The sequence below is a fragment of the Falco naumanni genome, chromosome 9 (genome assembly GCF_017639655.2).
Source record: "Falco naumanni isolate bFalNau1 chromosome 9, bFalNau1.pat, whole genome shotgun sequence".
NCBI lineage: Eukaryota > Metazoa > Chordata > Aves > Falconiformes > Falconidae > Falco > Falco naumanni.
In genome coordinates, this window is record NC_054062.1 from 11,713,492 (window position 1) to 11,734,071 (window position 20,580).

General features: G+C 41.0%; 1 protein-coding gene across 3 annotated transcripts; it reads left to right on the forward strand.

Annotated features, from left to right (window-relative positions):
- The first annotated feature begins 246 nt into the window (after positions 1-246).
- GOLGA1 (golgin A1) lies at positions 247-20,028 on the forward strand. Of its 3 annotated transcripts, XM_040607040.1 has the most exons (23): positions 247-301; positions 733-1,040; positions 2,610-2,700; positions 4,035-4,109; positions 4,597-4,694; positions 5,179-5,211; positions 5,925-6,053; positions 6,364-6,533; positions 6,949-7,060; positions 7,185-7,280; positions 7,506-7,631; positions 8,775-8,870; positions 9,290-9,385; positions 9,639-9,791; positions 10,017-10,112; positions 10,861-10,950; positions 12,183-12,285; positions 13,205-13,362; positions 13,850-14,011; positions 14,515-14,574; positions 15,398-15,568; positions 16,557-16,643; positions 17,507-20,028. In XM_040607040.1, the coding sequence occupies exons 2-23, from the start codon at positions 906-908 to the stop codon at positions 17,585-17,587; spliced, it is 2,418 nt and encodes an 805-aa protein (XP_040462974.1). In that variant the 5' UTR covers positions 247-301; positions 733-905; the 3' UTR covers positions 17,588-20,028. The 3 variants fall into 3 exon arrangements, with proteins under 3 accessions (XP_040462974.1, XP_040462975.1, XP_040462977.1); XM_040607041.1 differs by lacking the exon at positions 247-301 and having other exon boundaries at positions 470-1,040; positions 6,376-6,533; XM_040607043.1 differs by lacking the exons at positions 247-301; positions 733-1,040; positions 2,610-2,700; positions 4,597-4,694 and having other exon boundaries at positions 4,057-4,109.
- The last annotated feature ends 552 nt before the right edge of the window (positions 20,029-20,580 follow it).

The window sequence follows — 20,580 nt, forward strand, 5'->3', positions numbered from 1 at the left end:
CGCCGGGCCCGCCGCCCTGCCGTGTCGCGGTGTCGCCGTATCCGGGCCGCGGGCGAGCTCCGGGGCTCCTGGCCGTCCCTCACGTGTACCCCGGCTGCAGTCACCCCCCGCCGTCTTCCGGGCCTGTCCACCGAGTTTACTGTCAATAAACTGTGGCAAACGCCGGTACGGAGGTGCCGGGGGCGGGGCCTTACCTCACCGCGCCTGCGCACCGGCGCGCGCCGCTTCCGGCCCGCGCGGCGCTTCCGGGGGAGCGGCGGCGGCCCCGGCGTCCCGGCCAGGCCAGGCCGGGCCATGGGCGGTGAGGGCCCGGGCCGGGGGGCGGGCTGGGGGCCGGGACGCAGTGCCCGCCGGGAGGCGGCGGGCTTTCGGCCGCCTCAGAGCGGGGCTGTAGCCGCCGCGGACTGCCCTGCCGGGGACCGGCCGGCTTGGGCCGGGCCAGCCCTGAGCCCGCCAGGCCTGCGGGGGTAGCCGGGCTGCGGGGGGAGGGGCAGCCGCCCGGGTGCGGGGACCCGCTCGCCCGGCGCTCCCGCAGCGGACACGGTGGGGGCCGGCCGTGCCTCTGAGCGCTCTCATGCCTTGGGTCCGTCTGGGTTTTTTTTTAAAGGGTTCTGCTCTGCGTGGTCGTAGCGTATTCCAACAGCTGTGACGCTAAAGGGCGTTTCGATACCCTTAAGCGTTTAATACGCATCGAATTTTTTAGTGTGGAAACCATGTCTCTTTAATTTGCAGGTACTGTTAGGCTGTGAAGGCTTTAATGGAACTAGAAATGCAGTAAAACAGTGGATGAGGCACAAAATTAAATCTTGGCATCTGGAAGCTTTAAACAGTGTTGGTATATTAAGCATATTGGAGGTAGTGGCTTTTCGAAGTCCCTGGATATTGCAGTGCTGTAGAGCATTAAAATGTTTGCAAAATTGAAGAAGAAGATAGCAGAAGAGGCCGCTATTGCTCCCAGGCCAGGAGGAGCTGCCCGGATCCCCAGGTCTGTCAGTAAGGAGTCAATTACGTCCGTGGGAGCAGACTCCGGAGATGACTTTGTAAGTTACACCTTGCTTTGAATTTTAATTCCTCTTACAACATTTCTATTATGGCTTTACAGACAGCCATTTTAAGTCTAGCATATGAGTTGAATAACGTATTGTGGTATCCTGGTAGGTGTACATCCTAATGCATAAATGAATCATTAGCTTGAATAAACTTAAATCCTGAAGAGAAAATGTTTTCCTGTTAACCACAGTACTTGGCAGGAGGCTTGCAATCCCATGTAAACTGAGTTGCAAAGCTATCTCAATACAGAACATTGTTAAACAGACATGAAGTATTGAATACAGCTGTGGTAACATGTGAGATACCTATTTGTAAAATTAATAACTGAAGCAGTAGGAAAGCAAGCTAGATACTGGTTAGCTATCATCTAGGTACGGACCTGTGTTTACCTCTTGGCTTCCTGGTACTCTTCCTACTCAAGTGTATTGTTTATGAGAAAGTGCATGTAGTTTTGTTGCACTCGGCTGTCGTAGTTCTCCAATGTCTGGTTTAAATTCTCTCATTCAAAGCACTGTTTAAGCAAGCTGTATAATTCCAGGAGTGTATAGGTTAAATGAAATCCTGTAATGCTCTGGCGCCTCTGCCCATTGATGGCTATCGTATTTTTGAAAACCTGGATTAAGACACAGTGTCGCACCACTGTTGGAGCCAACAGTACCCGCTGTATTGCAGCACGGCTTTTCGTTGTGCTCTTCATTTGCGGACTGTAGAATGGAGAAGTTATTTACAAGGTGGAGTTTCAACTCATTTTTTCTGAAGCTCAGCTGAACTTCCAGTTCTGTTAAGCAGAAAGTAGGAGCTGCTAATGTTTAAATACATTCTACAATGGAAATATATTAGCGTTGTTTTTCTGATTATTTTTTTTTTTTGCATTTAACAAATTCGTGCATAGAAATTTAATTTGCCTTGTTGTGAGTTTAGAGAACAGAAGACAAATAACGATGGCAGCTGAAGTCTTGAGTGATTTTCAGAAAACATCTGAGAATTAGTCATTTTAGCAATATTCATTTAAATGCTCCTAATATTGATTTATGTGAAGCAAAAAACCCTGTAGAGAATCATCAGTTGGTTATGTAGTGGATTTTGCGTGGAGAGACCATTGCATGGAAAGACTGCATTAGTGCTTAAGCGAGCTTATCTCACCTGAAGAGCGTTACTGTTTCTTTTCTACTTAGTTTTTCAAGACTTTCACTTTGAACCCACCCTGAAACCTGCACTGTAGAGCCGGATTTTTTCCCCCGCTTAGGTGTTCTATTATGCCATTTCCCCAGTGATCAGTTTGAGCAAATACTTTTCAGCTACAGATTCTATTAACAGCTTTGTATTTCCTGGGACAGGCCAGCGTTGCAGAGCTGACTGTTTAAGCCCTTACTGTTTTTCTTCTTCAGCATTTTTCTTTTTTTTACACATTCTGCTGTGCTAGTACAACTTGCCCCTTCATGTGAAAAACAGAACCATTATTCCTAGGTGCGATAGTGTTTATTATTGGAGGGTTAATATAGGGCAGGATCACTTTTTCTGAATTTTGTAAGTTATATGAGTGTTGTTTTTCTACCAAGGCTTCTGATGGAAGCAGCTCTAGAGAGGATCTTTCATCCCAGTTGTTCAGAAGAAATGAACAAATAAGAAAACTGGAGGTCAAGCTGTCTGGTATGTGTCTTGATACATACAAACCCCCGTTACTTTAGGGGTAAAAACTTAAGTGTTTTAATTCATTAAAAACACGTGGCGTTAGGTTTTGTTGAATATTGAATTGTAGCAAACCTGTTGATTGATCTAGGTTGCAGCCAGTATAACTGGTCTTTTATAAAGACGACTGACTCTTTTCTGCTGATCTCATGACACGTTTATGTGGTTCTTTTGAACAGGTGGGATAGCTTTCTGTCCCCGTGCTCCAAATAGCGTCTTTTCCCATCTTTATTTTACTTATTCTGCATATGTAATGCTTTGTTCTTCTGAGATCTCGTGCCGTCCTTAAAGACATGAACTTTGAAATGAAGAAAAAGCAAAGGATTCAATGTGAAACAGTCTTGAGGCTTTTTTTCTTTCTAAGATAATACAGTGTTCTGTAAAGCTGTAATAAGGGCTCTGCTCAGATGCTGCTTTCCATCCCTGTTGTGTGGAGTGGATCAGAGTGTTGGTTAAACTGTGTTACGCTGCTGCTTCCCAAAGTTCATGGAAGGCCTTGGAAAATAAGGAAAGGTTATAGCCAGCTCAGGATTGTTTTTATTTATTCTGGAAACTTATTAGGCTTCTGTTCAGTTCAAGAAAATACAAGATTCAGAAACGATTTCACATTGCGATTTGAAAGGGCAAAGTGTTTGTCTGTTTGCATATGGCAAACTTAAAAGTGCCAGTTGGGACTTAGTACGAGAGAGGGAGGTTCTAAGTATCAAGAGACTCATGCAAGCAGCCCAGTCAGTAAATCCTCCTTTCCATTGCATTAATTAAACTTCTCCAAGGGGTGTGTGTGTATTGGTTTTTTGTATCTGCCTGCCTTGTCAGTTCTGCTTGGCAGGCATAGTAGCAGTAAGAATGCATAGCCAAGTGGGAGCACCAGCTCAGCCTCAGAGATACTGGCTGACTCGAACAACAAGCAGTATGGATCAGGGATGCAAGCATCGTCTGATGAGAGAGACCTTTCCTAAACAGAGTTAAATAGATCACTGTTCTTAAAGAAAGTAAGAAGTGGGGATAGTCCTTTCTCTAGTACTGCCTTTTTTTGTGTAACTGGCATGCTTAGGACAGGTCCTCCTGTTTGTACCAACCATTTACCCTGTGGACAGTATTGGAACTATTTGCTTGTGTTCATTGTTATGGTCACCCAAGTTTTCCTCAGCAGCAATGATTTTCTGATTGAGAAAATCATCGTCGTTTTCCACTCATCGTTTTTTCTTTTTTTTTCTTTCTTTTTCTTCCCCCTAAAAAATTCCTTCCCCAATGTCTGTTCATTCCTGGTCTGTGATTCTCCCTCCTCACACAAGATTATGCTGATCAGATCCGAAACTTACAGAAGATAAAAGAGAAGCTTGAAAATGCATTAGAAAAGCATCAGGATTGTACGTACTTTTCTTTCTCCTTTTTGTTGTCTTTTTTTAAGTTGAAATTTGTTATGGTTGGAAGGAAACAGATGGGTTTGATGTACAGATGTTGTAAATCATTTTCTTTCAAACTTTGCACCTCTAGGTTGCAAAGAATCGGAACACAAGTTCTTGTTTACAGTGTCAAAAGCAGTAGTATGTTGGCTGTTGAACAAAGTTGTTGTTATAATCCTTTTGCCAAGTTTGGGGCTGACATGCAGGAGACCTTTTTGAAACCTGCAGCTTTATTATAATCCACTGAGGAACTGTCTTCTGTTATTGCTGGTATTTGTCCAAGGTGCAAGCGGTGTGAAGTAATAAGTGGTACAGCGTTAGTGCTAGAGAGTCAAGATGGGGCTAATCACTTGCAGAAGCAGTTCTTTAAAGTTATAAATAACTTACAGAAAATTGAGAAGCAATTTTAAAAGATGAGTTTTTAATGTAGCTGGTGATTCTCTGTTGATAGCCTCCATGAGGAAGTTTCAGGAGCAGAATGAAGCTCATCAAGCCAGTCGAGCCAAGATGGCTGAAGGAATGGCTTTGGCCTTAGAAAAAAAGGACCAGGTAACAGAGCTTGAACAGCTTGACTTTTGATCTGAGTGCATGACCTTGATATTTGGAGCAGGTGTGTCACCATTAATTAAAATAGTTGTTCAGTGTCATGTATGCTTAGCATGTCAATGTTGAGGAAAGAAGGGAGCAGTAAGTTCAAATGCCAGAAATGGTGTAGGACGTGCCATTGTTCTGCCTGTCCTTGCTGTTTTTAAAGAGAGCACACAATTTGTAATGAAAGGTTAAGCTTGCACTTGTTTGGTAAGATTCAATTGCAGTAGACCTGTTGTCACTTTCATTTTACATACACAAAGCTTATGTCTTCAGGTAGCATAAACGATTCCTCAGCCTTACACTAGCTGTTACTTTTCTTTTGCTGATTATTTTTTCAATCATTATCACAAGTTAGTATCTCTGTCCTCCCTCCATAATTGCTGTCCTTGAAAGTCTACAAATTGATTTTGATTATTTTTTTTCTCCTTTCTTTCTTGTTCAGGAGTGGATGGAAAAACTGGGTCAAGTTGAAAAGGTAATTAATCTTTGGGAGCTTTTTTTTTTTTTTACCCAGTGTGTATGTGTATTTGTAAACACCAGCCTGCACACTTCTGACAGCTCAACTCTGTTCAGCCCTTTTTATTATTTGATCACTGTTCAGTGGAAGAGGCCAAACATTTCCTTTTGTTACCAGCCCCAATGCTTCAGGACATACTTCTGGAATTATTTTTCAGTGGGGAAGTAAAGAATGATGGGTTGTGATGAAGATGTACTTCTCTAAGATGGAACAATAGTTTCCTTTATTACAGAGGAGGCAGCTGGGATGCAGAAGGAGGTAGCGACTTGGGCTGAGGCATTGCAGTAGGTTGTCTGTTTTACAAAATGAATGAAACTGGAAAGGATTTTTTTAGTGCAGGATTTCAGTCTTGTTATTCGGCTGGTTAGCTTAGCCTATCTTAAAGTATCTCTGATTATTAAGACATTATACATGCTACTATTTGCTGTCTGTTTTTAAGAGTTCGGTTAGGTGATCTTTGGCTGCGATGTAATGAATACAGAAATATTTTTGAGATTTTTTGAAGTTCAGTAATTTGCTGCGCATTGCCTACTGCAACATGAATGTGGGAAGAGTTTCTAGTTCTATGTGTAGCACCATTAGAGCGCCTTACAGCTGCAAGACAAGGTTCCTTGACTTGAAATGAGCATACAGATATTCTTGGATTCCTTTTGTTTCTGTTGGTTTATCAGGAAAAAAAAATGCTTGAAACACAGTTACAAGAAATGAGGGAGCAGAGTTTGAACCTCTTTCAAAAAAGAGATGAAATTGATGAACTGGAGGGCTTTCAACAGCAGGAAATTGCCAAAGTTAAACACATGGTAAGATTGTTTAAATATTTTTTTTCCTTTTCCAAAAATTTCTGTTAAAATACCAAGTTAGTGGTAGCTCTGCATTAATTGTCTTTTTAGTCTTCATGCTTTGTATACAGTATTGGTCAGTGTCAAAATCCTAGCAGTAGATACATGCACACAATGCTACAAAGTTTATTTCAGCAGTGACTTTTCTGGTAGTTACTTGTTCTCGTTTAATTCAGCTCATAACTTAATAAAAAAGACAAGTTTCAATGAGAAGTCTTTATCAGTATTACTGGGTCATCTGTATTGTCAAAGATAACATTCTAATATTCAGCTTTTGAAAAAGGAAGAATCTCTGAGCAAAACTGAGCAGGAACTAGAGATGTGCACTCGAGAACTAACCCACACTAAAGAGGTGCTTCAGGATGCAAGCAAGGAGTCATCAGGCCTCAGGAAAGATCTTCAAGAGTTGCAGCAGCAGTTCTTGGAGCTAGAGGCACAGAGGTATGGGTGTGGTGTTTCATGAGGAGCAGTGTGTGCATTTCCCCTATATTTTAACTTCATGCACTGGTCTGTCTTTTTGGAAGAGTTTATATATATATATATAGCGAGTTGACTGAATAATTGCTTCTGCTATGCTGATGTGGATGTAAATGCCAAGTTTGTATTTCTTTTCAAGTCAATTAAAGTAGTACTTATTTAGGGTTTTGTAAGCTTGTTGTAATGATTTCTTTTTTGCATAGTTTGAATGCTTAACTGTCACTTTTTTTGGAAAATGTATAATCAACCAGTGGCTGATTTTTAGGACAAGAAAATCTTGTTGTTGCTTAGTCCATTTTCATAAGCAGCAGATTTATCTGCTAAAGTTTATATTTTTCTGCAACGGTATGTCACTTTTTCTTATTCTCTTTCTGTGAAGAGATGAACTAATGACAGCTGAGACAAATGCAGAAAATAAGATCACTGCTCTGGAGTTAAGAGAACAGGAGCTACAAACTGTCATTCAGCAGCTTTCTGTAGACTTGCAAAATGTAAGTTTGAGTTAAGTGAGATTTGATTCAAAGGGCTCCTTGTCTGCAGAAGTTAGATTAGATATCAGTTATGTGGTTTTGGAAAACTTAAGTTTCAAAGCAAGTAATTTCTCAAAATTTTTAGGCTCGAGTTGCTGGTACTGGTTGTGAGAAGAGACTGGAAATGCTACGGGTGGAGCATGAATCTCTGAAGGTGGAATACGAACAACACAAGCAAAAGGTTAAGTGTTTTCAGATGCACCTGCTGTTGGCTGGTTGTAAAGGGGTATACAACTGGGTAATGCACTGAGAGTTTGACATTTGGTGTCTAGAAAGTGTTTTAGGACCATGTTGTCTTTTCAGAGAGGACTTTTCTCTTTCTAATGGCACTTTTTAAAGTCAAACCACAATGGATTAGCTGAAAGCTTCATTACAGAAAAGATTCTGTGATTTCTTGTTCTTACAGATGACTCTTGAATTTGCTGAGAGGAATAAACTTGCTGAACAGCTGCAGGAAAAAGTGTCTTCCTTAGAAAAAAAGCTAGAAAGAAATCTTTCAGGGGATGAACATGTGCAGGAACTACTCAAAGAGGTAATTATACATTTATAGACTGCTTAAAAGTGCAATCTCAGTGAGAATTATTTATTTATTTTTTATTTAGGACATAACATTACTTCTCACACATAGAATATATGATGATGTGATGCAGGCACATTTGTCCCTGCCATGTATATTGGCACGCTGTCTATGCTGGACAGAATTGTGTGGGTGACTAATCAAGCCGGTTCATGTAGATAATTGCACGGATGTCTCTATAGGTCTTTCTGCCTGTCTGTTTAGGCAATGCGTCTGACTGCTTAGAAGCAAAAGAGCAGCTTTTTAACATCCCCACAGTAGGGGAATGAGTTGAGAGTTTTATTGGTTAGTCCTTACAGAGAACAGCAAACTCTTCTTGTTGTTCTTTATCTTCTATTATCATGACTTGCAAAGTATTGGGACAGGAAGGGGAATTGGTTTTGCACATAGGTGTACAAACACAATGTTGTATATTGAAAACTTGAGTCTCAGAACTCTTTAGAAACGGCTGAAAACAGAAAGAACTTGGCTTTGGTTAATGCCCTTTCTCTCATTACTTCTCCAACTCTTTCCCAAGCACTGATGCTCCTGTTGGGAACAGTTTGGAGCAATGTTTCCCCAGCTGGGTGACAGGGAGACGAGGTCAGGCTTGCCTACCAGACGCATCAACTTGATGTTGTTATGATAGAATAACTTGCTTTAGGAAACTCAAGCCAGTTTAAAGTCCATGTAGCAGTAGTAAAACATTTTGGAAAGTAACTACCATAATTAGCAAATGTTTTACCCTGTTTTGTATTTGCTGTGATGCAGGAGAAGTTAAGCTTTCAAAAAAAATTTTTTGATCACTTAAACTTGGCCTGGGTTAGAAAATTATGACCTAGCTGCTGATTAGGGTTTACATCTGAATCACGACAAGATGCCAGTGAATTTCTTATTCCTAATAGCAAGTTGTCATCCCCAGGGCAACGTGATCTGTGGAAGCCCTATGCAGTAGCTTGCTGGTTCCCAAAAGTGAAGCTGCATTGCATATCAAAATAACTGTTCCATTTTAGTTTGACCTTATTAATGAAATAAAAAGAAAAATCTTAATTAAAAAACTCAACAATGTATCTCTTTGTCCCTCCTTCCTGTTGTTCTTCATCTCAATGTAATCTTCAGAAAACTACTCTTGAGCAGAAACTGGATGAAACTAGGCACCAGGTACTAACAGACAGAACGCATCACACTGAGACTGTGAACCGATTGGAAACACAGGTAGGTAATTTTTATTTCACTACAAATTTCCACCTTGTGCTCTCAGCCCAAAGTGAGACTGCATGTCACATTTAATCTTGAAAGGCCAGTCTAACTGATCAGAGTCTCTGGTTATCTCGCTACCTTCAGTGGTGGAGAAGGGCCTAGAGGTTATGAAGTTAGAGATTTCATGTGTATCTTCCCTATCCTAAGAAACAAATAGCTGAAGTGCAAGCATTGCACTTCAGGGGGGTAGTGCACCAGGTGTGGTGAAGTGTTCTTAAAAGCAGCATGTATCAAGTAGGCAGTGTCTCTGAACTACACTGGCGTTGTGTTCTTAATGTTTACCTTCCCCTATTGGGTCATCCCACATTCTGTATGTTTATTCTAATAACATAGATGCCAACAGATAAGAAATTTAATGCATGGTTATATTTTAGAATAAAGAACTGGAACAAAAACTACAAATTGCAGCAGAAGCATTGAAAAAGAGCAAGGAAGCAGCTGCTGAACAGGATCTGAAGATCCAGAGATTGGTAAGTATCCTGCAGGATGTTTCACTGACCAGTAGCAGATTAGCATCTCCAGAGATGCTCACTCCTGTTTTTTTCATTGCTCAAGTGTTTTCTTACTGTTTGTCTCCTCAACTGGTGTCTGTCTATGAGTAAGTGATGCTGCTGCCAAAGGAATAGCGTTGCTTCAGTTTGAGTATGTCTCTCATGGAATGGTGTCCAATTCTTGTCAGAACTTCAAAATGTTATTAATGTAGTGTTTATTTCTCTGATCTAGCAAACTGATCTAGAGGATGAAAGAAGTAAACTACAGCAACAGATTTTGAATGAGAAACATCAGTACGATCAGAAAGTTACTGGGCTGGAGTCTCAAATTGCTGCTCTTGAAACAGCTTGGGAATTTGATAAAACAGCTGCTCAGCACAAGATCGTAAGTACAGAAACTGTTCAGTGGGCCATGTTGAGTCTTCTCAAAATGTTAACATGGCACATAGACCTTGCGTGTTGTCTGAGTGTTTTTATTCAGCACTCCTAGCATTATAATAGAAAATCGCATACTTTTAAGAACCTAATACAGAGCATTTCATGTGTTTAATTGTTTAAACAAAGCATTAGAATAATTGTACCTACTATTTAAACAATCTTTATTTTTCAGACCCAGCTGGAAAAAGAAAATAAAAGTCTTAACAAAAGCAGAGAAGAGTATGAGAGCTCTTTAACAAAGCAAGAGTCTGAATTGAACAGGCTAAAGGTAAGGGCTTAATTGGTCAGTGACCTTGGTTAAATACAGAGCCAAGTTTGAGAAACAGTTAACGGCAAAGTGTGTTACATTCTCAGTACTTGGATTCACATTACATTCAGGTGTCATGTACTGTAACATTCAGCTGTAAATCATCTTTGGTACTCAGTAGGAATGCATTTGAGGAGCATTACAAATGGCTCATCCTTTTCTGAAGCAGAATGCTTGGGTCTGCCTAAATCAGGCAGAAATAACACACTCCTGTATTGTCAGGCATGAAGAGCTTTTAAATCCTGTTAGCAGTAATGAATACAGAATGGTTCAACATCAAATTCCACTCATAGCATTCAAAACAAAAGCTGAAAACTTAAGTTGGTCAGGTATTTACAGCTCATACACAGACTTTCAACTGTAGTTTTATGTTGTTGAAAGCTGTTTTTTTCTGTAGCTACTCTTGGATGCACAAATGGAGTAAAGATCTGTTGTAGGAAGGAACTACTTTGTAATAGAGACTTCAAGCTAAAAGATTTTTAAAGCATTTGAATATAATACGTATGGCCTCTTACATCAGTTCTGTGTTGCTCTTACATGTGCAGATAGCAGCTGTGCAGTAAAACAAAACAGTAACTCATTCAGAAGCATAAACTGGTGTGTCAGAACACCCTTCAATTCTAGTTGCTAATAGATTTGAGTTTAAAGATGAGAGACTGACTTGATTTTAGTTGTCTCAAGTAACCTCTGAATTACTTTTGTTTTGCAGAACGAATTGAGCAGCAGAGAGACTGTCAGCGTTGAAATTGCTAAAGCATTGGAAGAAACACGAAAACAGAGAGAGGAATTACAACAGCAGGTTGGTTAATACCAACAGTCTGAAATATATTTGGGTGCTTCCCACCTTTCACAGACCAGACTAGATTTGTACTTAATTATCATAAGAGTCAGGAACATTAATCAGAATCATATCCTCAGCATGCAAGACAGCAGTGATTGCCCCAGTAAACTCACAACTTAATGGTGTCTGTGTAAATGCCTGCACAAGAGTGTGATGAACTTCTGTGAGTTATTCTGTTGGAAGAATATAAAACGCTGCTGACTGCAGGGTTGGGGATGTTTGTAAGTTTGCAGGCTTAGGAGTTATGGCAAGGTGTGGCAGTTGAATATGAACAACAATATGAACCTGGAAGACCAGGTAGCAGCAAGTTGCTCGGAATGAAGGTGACTGGTGTTTCAGAGCCCTTTCCATCGCTAAGCTGGTATGTAGTCCCGGTGGGCCAGGCATCCTGAGCCATTGACTGACTAGTTGGCAGTTTGTTTTAAAGAAACCTATTCATTCTGTTGTTCCTTTCAGTGCTTATATCACATCTTTGTCCCTCTGAAGCGTAGCAGTTGTAAAACTGTAGATTTCCTCGTAGGGAGGAGGTTGTATCCAGTAACCAAATGCAAATCCTAGATACACTTGTTCTGCTCTTATTAAAAACAGTCATGATGGATAACGTGAGCTTGTGTTTGCTTAAGCTAGGAACTGCCAACTGAGCAAGTCTGACTGAATTTAATCCCATTTTTTGGTTTCTTTCTTCTCCTGGGGCTGCTGGAGGTCTGGCTGTAGGTAGAAGGCTGTGAGGCGATGGTCGGCTGGTTTAGTTCAGCAGCTGTTTTACAGCTGCTGCCCACTGGTGATGATGCCATTCTGACTGTGGCACAGGGCTTATCAGAAGTGAAGGTGGTTTAGCTCTTACAGCACACTGATCTCATTAAAAAGCACTGAAGTCAGCATTGTACAGGTGATGCCTTCTCTGGATAGATCCCAGACGTCCACATTACATTACCTGTAACACTAATGCTGCACAAACCACTTTTCCAAGGTATTGTATTGGCTAGCACAAAGTTCAGGCAGCCCCTGCCGGTTACAGATACCAGCCACTGCCTTTTACTGCTACATAAATAATTCTGCAGTTCTTCCCACGAAAAAAAAAAAGTATTAAAAAAATCGGAACCTCTGAGGTACGTTGAAATCTTTCAATGTCACCTTCTAGTTTTATATCTTAAATGACTTGTGTGTGTGTGTGTTTGCCTGTTTTGAAGGTTTCACATATGGCTTCCTTAATGAAGGAAAAAGACCAGCTGATTGAGGAAAAAGGTGATATGCTTCTGAAACAGAAGGAAGAACTAAACCAACTCAGTCAAGGTTAGTCCCAGCAAGCCTACTGTATCCCAGACAGCTTCATCTAAGTACACTCTTTGGTTCTGAGCTTGCCTGGTAGATTATAATAATAATATTATATATATATATATAAAAAATAATTCTAGATTTCTCTACCACATTTAATCTACTAGCGTTTTCAAAATCTTTTATCTTTCAATAACAATTGGGCAGTCTTTCTACTGGGTCCTTAAAAACAACCACTTTTTAAAATCAGTGTCTTATGTTTATACACCATAAAGTTAAAACTCTTGCTGTACTTCTTGTAAATTATTTTTCTGCACAAAACGTGAAATAAATGATAGAGGTCAAAAACTGCTACTTCATTGCACTGCTTTAAAAACTACTGTGTTTGCTTGAAAGATTATGTATGTTCTTACAGAACAGCTTTAAACTGATATTCCACACTAATACTAAAAAATGAAGTGCAGTCGTCTTCATTGAGTTCCTCGCCGCACCGTGTTTATCTTGTGTGTTGCCATTATTTAGAAAGGGAACAAAACTTTAGCCCTTGTTGCACCATTCCCTCAGCTAGCCATGTGCTGATAGTCACTTGGGCCAGCTAGCCATTTGTGCTCACAGCTTGGCCCCAAGTGTTCCTGTGCAGTCACAGCACAAGTCACACAGACATTTGACGGGGGTCTTTTAGAGCAGGTCTAATTGATAATTATGTTGTTAAGTACTAAAATCGCCCTGACTTTCAGACAGTTAGAGGCTGCTCGTCTGCAAAAACATGCACGTGAGTTTGGTTGGCTTAAATTCCATCATCTTTCTGTCTTTACAATGGAACAAGACAAAAAGGTCAGGATTTACTATCACTGTAACTTGTTTCGTTTAAGAAAAATAATTAGAAACTCCCATTCGATTCAGTAGACTGATACTAAGCAGGTCTCTCCTTTTGCAGATCGTGAAGCTGTCTTGCTGCAAATGCATCAGTTGCAATCTGACATAGAAGCCAGTAATAGCCAAGCAGTGGAGAAAGAAGAAACAGCAAGAAAGGAAATTGATGAACTGAAGTTGCAGATACAGGAGTGCCTGCTAGCCAGAGAACATGAGAAAAATGTGAGTGCAGTTGCAAATCTGATCTGTTTAGACTTCTCAAGAAGATAAGTGGGTGTCTGAGAGACCCCCAGTTCTGTCATGCCTGGTGATACATGCTTGGAGCTATTTCCTCTGACAGCTTGCTCGTGATCTGAAACAGAGCAATGTAAACCACCATTATTTGTTGCTCTCTGTCTTCCTCAGAAAGCTGTTTCCTGTCAGACCTGCAACGGGTTTATGAAAGCCAACCCCTTATTTCATTTGACTCATAAAATGTCTTGAGACAATCATTATGAAACCAGTGAGACAGAGACCCAAAAGTAGTCAGCAGGCCAGTGAGAGATGTAGCCAGCTAGATCGCCACTAATGCTTTCTGGTTTAAAAAGCTACCACCACCATCCCACCACAAAAACCACCACCAAAAAGAAATCAAGCTTTCTCGCTGGGGAGTGTTCATGGGCTGCAAATGTCGTGATCCATCTCCAATTCACTCATCGTTTTTTTGTAGGCTTTAGAACTGGAGGAATCGATGAGCACGTCCAACAACAAGCATTTCCATTCTCCAGAAGATCGTGTGGTGGAACAGAATGGAGAGGTAGCAGCTGCAGACATCATTCAACTTCAGAAAGATAACAGAGAGCTGGAACAGCAAATTGCTGAGAAGAACAAGGTGAACTGAAACAGCAGAAACAGCTGTTAGTCTTTCCCATTTTAAGTAGGAAGCCAAATAATTGGTGCTGCCCATCCTGCAGCCTTAGAAGGACAGGCTTACCAAAATGGCAGATACAATTTGTATCCACTATTCTGGATTGTACAAGGATCTAGGAACAGTGGATAAAAACTACAGCCGGAATTGCAGGTATCCTTATCTATTGTGGAGGCCTGATGCACCAAATGATACAGTTCGCAGCTTTCCTGCAGACCCCTTTTCTGTGAATTCAGTTCGCTTCCACTGAGCTGTCGCATGAAAGCCCAAGTATCCTTCACGCGCCTGCTAACACGTGCAGCTAGAAAGGCAAGATGTGTATGTTGCTTCCTTAGAGCTGTCAGCATTGTTTAATGATTGTTTTATTCGTTACACTTGTTTGTCATGGGTTTTTCCAGAGATCTGTGGTTCAGAATGTGTGCTGACAGCGAATACTGGATTAACCCTCTCCTTTGCTGTGCTTACAGATGATAAAGCAGCTACAGCAAAGAATGACAGAACTCAAGAAAACCCTCCAGAAAGAGTTGGTAAGGGTTATGTTTTTTCAGTCTCTTCAGGTGGCATTTAATGAGTTACTTGCACAACTAATTCCAAAACTGTGACTGCTAGCTAGAGCATTTTTTTTTTTTTTACTAGGGATGTCTGCAGTTTGTTTGTGTTTGCAGGCAGATTGGTGAACCCTTAAATTAAGGAATTACATTATTCTGGATCATTGATTGAACAGATGGTGTGCAGGTGTCTATCACCACTTGGCTCTTGCAACAGAGTTTTAGCTACAGAAGGCCTGTGTTTGGTAAAGTGGGCATTTAATACATTTCCATAGAGTGAACAATGGAGTTTGATTGCTACTTAGCTGCCATTCAGCGAAGTTTTACCGTGGGAGTGATACCTGCCCCAGCGAAAGCTTCCCTTTAATCTCTATTACAGCAGTTTTCCTCTCCTAGAAAAAAATCTTCTAATTAAAAAAAAATTAACAGGATTTAAAAATTGTTGGTTTTGTTCTGAGCTAGTAAACTGTTTTGAACAGAGCCTATGTTTGAAAGGCACAGAGCAGATTAGTGAAAAAAGAAAATCATCAGGTGATAGTTTCTACCATGGAGCCAATTCCATGCTGGTTTGGGTAATGTACACATAATGCTCACGGCAATTAGCTTCTGTCCTGGAGTCTAGGGACAGGTGAAGATGTTTCTCTGCTGTAATCTTGTGAAGGATGAGACACTTGTCCTATTGATGCCCAGGTTGTACCCACCTTGTGAATAAAAGCCCTCTGTATTGGGTATCTTGCACTTGACTCCTCTCCCAGTGTCAAGCTGACAGAGTCTACAATGCATTTCTCTTTTCCTTTTTTAGAAAATAAGGCCTGATGGTGAGGTACTTGAAGTACGTGAAAAAGCAAATTCTGAAGTGCCTAATGCTTCTGTGACTGTCACGAACAACTCTGATTTAAATGATTCAAGGGAGATAAACTTTGAATACCTTAAACATGTTGTCCTAAAGTTCATGTCCTGCCGGGAATCTGAGGTAAAGATGTACACTGACCTTCTCTTTCTAGGCCTGTCTTTCTCTAGAAACTGCCACCTGTTACCTGCTAAGGACACTTCTGTACCAATTCCATACTTCTACGCTTAACAAGTTGTTGACTGATTCAGGACAATGAAGCCAAATGGCTAACAATGATATGTTTGGAAGCACAGATTATTATGAACTAAATGAAAAGGAAATGTGAATTTTTAAGAGGTTGTTAAGTCTGGAGATAAAAGATCTGAAGCTACAAGACATTCCTTCTGCGCTACTCTGTAAAGCATATGGAGTGTGTAATTAGGGTAGCTGTACACTTAAGACAAAAAAATCCCAAGAAAAAGACATAAACCACTTGCTGTTGATCTGTAAGAGGCAATACCGAGCGCCTTTGGAGCTCCTTGACGTTCGCCACATTGTGTCAGAAAAGTTAAAGGTAAAACATTATGCCAGCAATATACTTTGCTTAATTGCAAGTCAGTGCGTAAGATGAACAAATAATCGTGCAGCCCCATGGTATCCAGATTGCTTGACTCCTTTACTAACTCTGCATTGTGTGCCCCATTCAGAATATTAGCACTATAGAGTTAATACACTTAAGCGTATATTACAAATGCCATGATTCTTTCCTGCCTACATGCTGGTTTGATCAACTTTTTAAGTTTTTGAAGTTTTAAAGTTTTTAAAAAACTTTGGGTGCCACAGGAGGCAAGCTTCTTCTCTAATTAGCTAGGCTCCCCATTTGTTGTCTTTCCCCAAAATATGCGAGCCAATGTTAAAGAACAGAAAGCCAGGAAACGTACAGCAGAAGTAAGGCACAGGCCATCCCAGTCTGCTGGAGCTGGGGATAACGGAAGGCTGCTGGTCGGCTCTTTGCAGTTGTGACTGAGAAGTCTGTGACCAAACCTACAGAAAACCCTGTGCTGCACCATAGTCCAGAATATAGAGCCTGAGAGCACCATAAGCAACAAAATACTGTGGTTTCTTTCAGGCATTTCATCTAATTAAAGCTGTGTCTGTGTTACTGAATTTTTCACAAGAGGAAGAAAACATGCTTAAAGAAACTTTGGAGTACAAGGTAAGGGTTTGTTCCACTTACAGTCTCTAATGAGATGCCCAGCAGATGGAATGACAGTTCTTAGATGCTGGGAGTTGATGAAAAGTATCTTTTCCAAATACTAGCTACAATAATAAATGTAACATATTATTAAAATTGTAGCTAATCACATATGCACCTGTTGGAAATTGTCCATTTCAGTGAGGGAGACAGCAACTTGCAGTGCTTCAGAGGAGCAGCAACACAGTTTTGCCCAGCAGACTCAGTCTGTGGAGGGAAGCTGGGAGCTCCCTGCTAGAGTACAGTCAGATGTTTAAAAGCAGGAAGCCGAATTCTTGGTTTGTCATTTTGATGCTGGGCTAGACACCTAGCTCCGTTTCTCCTTTCTGTTCCATAAAATCAGATCTCCTGCGCATCCCGGGCTATGTGGCTCTCAGTGAGTGTTTGTAACTGAGTACTGCCTCAGTTCCTTCCACGTCCTGCATTCATCTCTGCCCACTCGGTAAGCTGGACGTGTTCAGCCTACGTGGGATTGCAACTGAGGGAGATTCCCTTGCCATCTTGTTCAGGGAACAGTTTAATGCTGGATTAACTGAAGGTCCTGTGTTTAAATGACTAAATTTGTAATTATTTTAAGGGAGTATATCTAAGCGTAATCTTCCGTCATCTTCACTTGTGGAAGGTGGATGCTGTTTCTTCCAGGTCTGATTGTGTGAAACTCTCTTCGCTTCTGCAGTCTGAAGTCTGCAGTGTTCTGTTTTCTAAATAGTTCTTTCCATCAAGTGATGGAGAGATGCCTATGTACCATATTCTTTCTTTTTCAGATCTTCAGCTTCTTAAAAGTGTGAACGTAGCATAACGTGTATTGTTCTTTCCTGTCCTAGATGTCATGGTTCGGGTCAAAGCCATCTCCTAAAGGCAGTATCCGGCCGTCTATCTCGAGCCCAAGGACACTGTGGCCTTAAGGGAACTTGAAAATGGGCAGTCAGCATCTAGCCACTTTTTTCTGTGAAAAGAACGCTGAACACACTAATTCAGGTGTGTCTTAATCACTGTCATTGCAGTATTTTGTACAAGAACTTCTGACACTGTTTACAAAATTAATACCGTGCAAGGAGAATTTTCACTACGAACTGAAACGCTTCTTCCGGGTGCGACTCGGGGACTGTCGTCTCGATGGTCTTAATGGAAGTCAGCTCCTTGTGCTCATCAGTCTTGTTTCTTGGCACCAAAGGGTAACGTTAACCTCACTAATACCGGTGCTGGCAGTTCAAGCTTCTAACACGTGCATCTGTTATGATGGTGATTCCGGCTTCTGTTATGGAGTGCCAGAGTTGAGTAGCTCTAGGCACAGGAAAGCTTCCTTGTCTCGCTGTGGAAAGTAAGCAGAAAAAAAAGTAATTGTTGGCAGTACTGTATTGAGTTTTTGACAGTTTGAAAAGCCTTTCAAAGAACAGGAGCAGGAGCTTTAACCAAAAAAAAGAAATCTGCCTTGCCTTGTTATACTGACATAACTAATAGTTCGCATTTTTTCATATCACTGTGTAATTTAAGGTGCATATATCCTGGCCTGCAGTCCTGAAGGCTGCATGTTGATGATGATTATTTAATTTGAGAGCACAACTTTAGAGTTGTCTGATTTTACTTTTCTTAAAGAAAAATAATATTTAAAATGGTCTTAATTATAGTACCTAATACTCGGTCGCCTTTAAAACTAATCTATTAGCCTGTACCATAGGTTGTTAGCATTGGGAAGAAGGGGTAGTAAACCATTTTAAATTTTTAAAGCTGAATTCCAGGTATTGTAAACGTACACTGAGAATACCTTTTATTTTTAAAAAATAATAATAATCTAGTGACAAACAGTGAAGAATATTGGTATTAAAGACTTTGATTTTTACTTCTTTTCTTCCAAGTCTGCTAGCAACAAATCTTCATAACCAGTATCCGCCTCTTTGGTTGTGGTTTTCTGTACTTCAAATACTGATGCTTAAAAACTGTTATGCACATGTAGTGGGCTGTTAACTGTGTCCTAACTACATGGTAAAAGAAACGCTGCTCATGAGGTTTTTGTGTTTGAAGGCAAAATTCAACTCTTAATGAATAAATCTTTGTTCCAGCAGCTTGCTTTCCCTCTCCTTTAAGAAAAGGGGACCAAGGTGGTATTTGTCTCATGGAGTGGAAGCACAATTTTGCCCATAGTTATTAATACCAAACACTGCACCATCTAGATGAAAATGGGAAGCAGCAGTAAGTCTGACTTCTTAAAAATGGGACATATTTTTTAAAAAACCACATACGGAATTCGGTGAGCAGGCTGCAGTTCTAGTAATTCTCTGACAACGAGGTTTGTGTTACTAACAATGTCTTTACTAAATACATTCGAGAAAATTCAAGCTGTCCTCTAGTGGAGATAGAGTCGCTGTTCAGGTTTTAAGCTTTGCTTTGCTAATAGGGGCACGACCTTGGTGGCGGCAGTGGAGATGTAGTGTTAGAGTTCCAGCACGTGAGCAGGCTCGTGAAAGGATCCTCCCACGGGAGGTCCCGTTACCAGAGCAGTAAATGTGCTGCAGACCCCTGCCCTGGCTGCCCTCCCCCGTTGTTACTCGGCTGTACCCAGGCGCAGGTACTCGCCATAGCTATCACCTTGGCACAAGTGACACTCCTCCGTTTAGAGCTAGGTTGTATTTATTTGAAGTTGAGAAAACCAACAGGGTGTTTTTAGTACACTAAAGCTTGTCCAAACAGTCTTCAGTAACCTGATCTACGGCACTTAAGCATAGCATAGAGAAGTTTATGGGAAGAGCACAACTCTGCTCTAGTATGAAAAGAGACAATCAAAAATAGATTTGTATCAATTGTTTCTCTACTGAAACAAAGCTGGGGCAGGATAACCCTGTTGGTTCTGAGAAGATTTTATTCTTCAAGGTCTTTTTCTTTACAATGACCCTTTGCCCTGCCCTACTTCTGTGGGACCAGAGACCAGGGGACAGGGTTCCCTCTGCTCGCCCTGATGCCTGCTGAAATGACTAATCGGTTTATGTTGATCCTGGCTTGAAAGGTTACTGCTGAACAGTAAAAGAATCAGTACAGGCAGCCTTCAATAGAGTGGCAAAATAAAAGCTTAGATTATATACTAACACTTCAATTTAAGATCCCAAAGCTCATACAGGATCAACTTAACATAAATTACTTCTTAAGTGTTGAATTTTCTTTAGATAGCAGAGCAAGAATGGTGTATATACGTATATTAAAAAGCTAATGCACTTTTCCTTGTATAAGAACAGTGGTATACATAATCCTTTCTATGGCCATTGGATTTCTTTCCTTCTATGCTGTAAATATGGATTGTATTATGAAACACTATGAAATTTGTGGTGCAATACATTTTGGATCAAAACCCTAATCTTGATTCTGTTCTCTTTATAGTTCTGGTTTTCTCCACTGGGATGCTGTAGCTATTTAAAATCAAGAGACTTTTAAAGCATGAACCAAACACCACTTTCCACCCAGGGTGTCAGCCATGTAATTAAGGCCTCTCTTCCTCATAGGGAGTTACTCCAGGAATGATGAGGCAGAGTGCTTCTGCCTCCTAAAATCACTTCTCACCAGGGACAGCTGCTGCTGCACTTTTAGCAGCTGATGAAAACACTGACTGGAGCAGGGCCTCCCGGAGCAGCTGCTTCTCTTGGTGTATGTGCCGTTCGTGCCAAAAGGCAGGCTCCTTGCCAGCAGGTAAAAAGCTGTCAGACTCCCGGTGTGCGCCACCGAGGGATGCCCTACAGCCCCCTGGCCAGGGGTGCTGTAAATACGCTGTCAGCGATAGCTTGAGTAGCGGCACCCTTCTGTCCAGACGTCGGGATAAGCCACCTGTGCGTACTGAGTCAAAGCAGCTCCTGTTGCTGTACTCAAGCCCTTCAGAATGTGAGGATATACTAATACATAAATAATAAGTTCT